This window comes from Mus pahari, chromosome 3 (genome assembly GCF_900095145.1).
Source record: "Mus pahari chromosome 3, PAHARI_EIJ_v1.1, whole genome shotgun sequence".
Classification (NCBI taxonomy): domain Eukaryota; kingdom Metazoa; phylum Chordata; class Mammalia; order Rodentia; family Muridae; genus Mus; species Mus pahari.
Genome location: NC_034592.1, coordinates 12,018,634 through 12,023,939, shown reverse-complemented (window position 1 = coordinate 12,023,939; position 5,306 = coordinate 12,018,634). Strand labels below are relative to the sequence as shown.

The 5,306-nt window shown below is 43.2% G+C and overlaps 1 protein-coding gene across 12 annotated transcripts in view; it reads left to right on the top strand.

The window, feature by feature from the left end:
- Positions 1 to 5,306, top strand: part of Ehmt1 (euchromatic histone lysine methyltransferase 1) — a 150,631-nt gene that overhangs the window by 54,731 nt on the left and 90,594 nt on the right. For all 12 annotated transcript variants that reach the window (XM_029535938.1, XM_029535937.1, XM_021192329.2 and 9 more), the window contains exon 3: positions 266 to 822. In XM_029535938.1, coding sequence (XP_029391798.1) covers positions 266 to 822 — 557 coding nt within the window. The remainder of the gene's footprint in view (positions 1 to 265; positions 823 to 5,306) is intronic.

The window sequence follows — 5,306 nt, the reverse complement described above, 5'->3', positions numbered from 1 at the left end:
GAACTCAGAAATCCACCTGCCTCTGCCTCCCAAGTGCTGGGATTAAAGGCGTGCGCCACCACCGCCTGGCAGGTTTTCTTTTTTGTGCTGAGGATTGAACCCAGGGTCTTGGACATGTTGTACATGCAAGAGTTTTTCCCAGAGTTGTACTTGCCAGAGCTGTAGACAGCTCTATGTGTGCCAGCCAAAGAAATTGTAATTTATGGTGATAGTTTTATGGATTGATGGGTCCCAGAAGCTGTGACGCTCCTTTCTTTGTTCTCAGATACACCTATGGCTGCTGATGAAGGTTCCACAGAGAAACAAGAAGGAGAGACTCCCATGGCTGCAGATGGAGAAACAAATGGGTCTTGTGAAAAGAGTGGGGATACCAGCCATCCAAATGCACCCAAACATACTCAGGAGAACACAAGAGCTAGCCCACAGGAAGGTACCAACAGAGTATCTCGGGTGGCAGAAAATGGGGTTTCAGAAAGAGACACAGAAGTGGGGAAGCAAAACCATGTCACAGCTGACGACTTCATGCAGACATCTGTCATTGGCAGCAATGGATATTTCTTAAATAAACCAGCCCTGCAGGGGCAGCCGTTGAGGACTCCCAACATTCTAACCTCCTCGCTTCCTGGTCATGCCGCAAAAACTCTTCCTGGAGGAGCCAGTAAATGCAGGACTCCAAGTGCACTTCCTCAGACACCAACCGCAGCACCCACTGTGCCTGGGGAAGGGAGTGCAGACACAGAGGACAGAAAACCTACAGCCTCGGGCACTGATGTCAGGGTTCACAGGGCACGAAAGACCATGCCGAAGTCCATCCTGGGCCTGGTAATTTTGTCTTCTTTTCTTTCTCCTCCTTTGCATTAATGAAGACAGATAAACCTTTAATCAACAAAGGGAAAAGCCAGTTAATGGCAGTAGTCATCAATAGGTTGCTAACATATGAACAACAAAGCCAGATGATACATTAGCCTTTTATAAAAGGCTTTTTCTGAAGGCTTTTCTTTGCTCTTTGCTCTAAGATGAGTCATCTGTCAGGAAACATCCTCCTCAACACAGGGTTTCTCTGTGTAGCCCTGGCTGTCCTGAAATTAGCTCTGTAGACCAGGCTGGCCTTAACCTCACAGATCTGCCCGCCTCTGCCTGAGTGCTGGGATCAAATGAGCCACCACTGCCCCCAGAAAACTACTTCTTCTGCCCTTTTTAAGGCTTGCTTTGTTAGGTACTGAGAGCACACTGTGTCCTGGGCTGTGGCATTGAGCGAAAGCACTGCCTCCCCGTAATACTTAGCGGGCTGGACTGCGGTGTCTCAGTCTGCTTTACATGGCATGTATTCCATGCATACTCTCAGAATGGAGAACTGTTTTGATTTTGCGTGGGTGCATTGTACATTCACGATCCCATTCCTGTGTGGTTTCCAGTGCTCTGTATGTGCAGACTGTTTGCTGTTTTCTCTGGAGCCTTTGGGGCTTCATGCTTGGAACCTTACCCCAGGACTCTGTCAGTCTGTGGGTTTGTGATGTCAACTCCAGAAACATGTAATGTATAATGTGTGGTTGTTAATTTTCTTCCCTTAGAATTTCTTGTGCGTGCGAGCACCATGTCATTTGTGTCTTTGTACAGTGGTTCCTTGCCCATTTTCTACTTCCTGCTTGATGCTTTAGCCCTTTATATCATATGCTTTATGTTGATGTTTAAAACAAATTTTTAAAAAGGATTTATTTTATTTATTATATGTAAGTACACTGTAGCTGTCTTCAGACACTCCAGAAGAGGGAGTCAGATCTCGTTACAGATGGTTGTGAGCCACCATGTGGTTGCTGGGATTTGAACTCAGGACCTTCGGAAGAGCAGTTGGGTGCTCTTACCCGCTGAGCCATCTCACCAGCCCTGTTTTAAAATTTTAATACCTGTTTTTTGTTTGTTTGTTTGTTTTGTTTTGTTTTTTTTTTTATACCCCAAATTTCTGGTTAGTCTTTAATTTTTTTTAAAGGAAGTTATGTATTTATGTTTTGGTTTTTGATAGGGTCTTACTTAGCCCAGGTAGGACTCAGACTCAAATTCCTGTTATGCTGCCCCTACCTTCCAAATTCAGAAATTGTGGGTATATGTCACCATGCCCAACTCACATTTCATCTTACCACACACAGTTTACTGATTATGGGACTAAAGAGGTGGCTCAGTGAGCGAAGTGTTTGCTGAGCAAGAAGGAGCACCTGAGTCCATCCCCAGCACTCATGTAAACCTGGGTACAGTGTCACATTCTTGTAATTCTAGTTTTACTGTGGTAGAAAGAAGAGGAAACCTGGGTTACGCTGGCTAGCCAGGCTAGTTGAGTCAGTAAGCTCCAGGTTGAGTTGAGGGCCTCTCAAAACAATCGGGTGGAGAAGTAATTGGGGAACAAGGTCTAGTGTTACTAATCTTTGACATATAGATAGACAGTCACTCCCCCTCCCATAAACACACAAATGGAGAGACGTGAAGATGATGGATGGGTGGGTAGAGAGATACTGCAATTCTTCCACAGTCTCTTAAGGATTCTGATTCCTCTGAGAAGTTCTATTTTGATGTATTAGCTTTTAATTGATGGTTGTTTTTCTAAGAGTGCTTGTCTCTATCTTTGTGGGACTGGTTCAGATTGCCTAAGTGCCATGTGTATCAGTAGTCACTGCTTTGGGTATAGGGTGGGGCTGCTTGCCACCAGACAGCTTTGCAGTATGGAGTCCCACAGCCGTCAGGTGTTCTGCCCTCTTGCCATGCATTCATGTGGTTTAACCTTAAAGAACACCTATTGGTCACCTTGGCCTGGGGAGATCCAAATTCCCAGCTTAGCTAGCTTGATAAATAGAAGAATCTGTATTGCCTGGCCATAAGCGGTCACCAGGTTGTTAAATACCTCTGCTCCATTTGTAAAGTACATGTATCATCTCCTATAAAGATAGATTCTACTGACTGAGAAACAACAATCTAGGTCTAGGGAGAAAGAGTCTAAGATAAACATAGTCTGGGGAGCCAAGGGTGGCCTGACTCTACAGATGACACAGAGGTCACCAGGCTGTTAACCATATCTATTGCCAGCTTTCTGGGTAGAAAATAGGTTATGTATACATTTCTTCCTTTGAAGAGACAGCTCTGCGTGTTTACGTTCCTGGTTTCCCAAGTGTATCTGAGCACAAGGACCTTGTGCCTGCCTTCTCTAGCTGCTCATCCAGGAGACCCGAGGTTGGTTCCTAGCATCTGTGTCAGGTGGGTCACCACCTATAACTTCAGCTCCATGAGCTCAGATGCTTCCGGCTGCCTCAGGCACCTGCACTGATTCACACATACCCATATTCAGACTAACTCACCTACATATAATTAACTATAAATTTATAAGAAAAAAACAAAATAAAAAAGAGGGCACTTGGTAATTCCAGTACTCAGGGGATAGAGGTAGGTGGACGTGAATTCTAGGACAGCTTGAGATACGTAGATTTTTGCCACAAAAATACCCCAACCAAACCAAACAAAAACAAACGAGAAAGAGGATAATGAAGGGTGAAGATACTCAGAATACATTGTATACATGTATGAAAGTATCATAATGCATCCTGTTATTATATATAATTAAAATACAATAATAGTAAAAGAAAAAATTCTGAGGCTATTAAAAAATTGTACATTAAAATATGATAGTAGGAAAAACCCAAGAAAGGGTTTTGAAACAGGAAGCTTTGAAAATAATATTAATGTATAGATGTGCATTTTCCAGTCTTCTAATTTAAAAAGTTTCAAAATTATATTCTATTTGTTTATTCATTTTTTTTTTTATACACGAATGAGTATGCAAGTACACAGTGCATGTGTACCATAGTCACATGGGCAGCTTGCAAGCCTTGGCTCTGTCCTTTCACAGTGTGGGTCTTGGGGATTGAATTTAGGTCATCAGTGTTGATGGCAAGCTTTATTGTTGGAGCTACCTGGATTCTGGTGTCCTTGCCAGCATTTGTGCTGCTGCTGTTGGTGGTAGTCTTTGTCAGTGCACTGCCAGGATTGTAACTTGAACTTCCTTGAACTTTCAAATGTGCTGCTGTTCTTCTCAGTGCTCATTTGCCAACTTTGTTGTTCTTCATGGATAAATAACCTTTTACATCTTTTACATTTTTATTATAAAGTATTTTATTAGCTTTTAAGATTAATCTTGCTTCCCTTCCCTCCCTTTTACACACTCAGTTCTGGTTTTCAACCCAGTGGGTAAGCCCCTCTACCACAGAGATAATAAATTCTCAGCTCCAGGATTCCAATGAGGCGTCTTGTCAGTTATGAGGCACTGGCCCCATGTCTGTCCATGTTCCCTGTCCTGCTTTCCTCCATTCCTTCTTAGGTGTCCAGGGCTTGTCTTGAACTTGCTTGGCACACCTGGCTTGCTTCAAACGCCAGTCTTTTGCCTTCTATCTTCTGAGTTACTGTGTCCAGTCTTGGGCAGTTACAGCTGTTGTGACCACTTCTGTTTGTCTGTAGATAGTTTTTCTATTTCTGTGCTAGGTATCCACGAGTGGAATTGCCATGGTGTGCAGCAGCTTTTTTCTCTATCTCCTCCTGCTTGTTAGTCCTACACTTGCTTCCCACCTTACCCTGAGTTTTCATTTAGATGAACCGAAGGTTGATGTGTCATTTCTTTCTTTTTTTTTAAAGATTTATTTATTATTATATCTAAGTACACTATAGCTGTCTTCAGATGCACCAGAAGAGGGCATCAGATCTCATTATGGATGGTTGTGAGCCATCATGTGGTTGCTGGGATTTGAACTCAGGACCTTCAGAAGAGCAGTTGGTGCTCTTAACCACTGAGCTGTCTCTCCAGCCCCCGATGTGTCATTTCAATTGAATTCAGCTGACCAATTTTATGTTCAAGGCTGTGTTCTTGGTGTATGTGAGAGCTCTTCACTTGACTTAGATTTTTTAAAATTTCTCCAGCTTCTTTCCTGTCTGAATTGTACATGCTTTATGAGTTATTTGTAGAAGTTATCTGCTTTTCTCTCTGGATTTGTTTCTGCAGCTTGTTCCTACATGTTCTAGTTAATTCAGTTTAGATGTGTAATGGGAGACGGTTCTGCCATTCCTGGAATTCAGTGTTGAGTTCTGATTGTAATGAATTGTCAGTCTGAGGACTCACACTGCTACTGCTGCCCAGGTTCTATCGGAGCAGTTAATGCTAGTAGGTGGATGAGAAGGGGATATGTCTGCGTGTGTGTGTGTGTGTGTGTGTGTGTGTGTGTATGTGTTTGGGGATAGGACTTGGGGATAACAGTGTGTGTGTGTGTGTGTGTGTG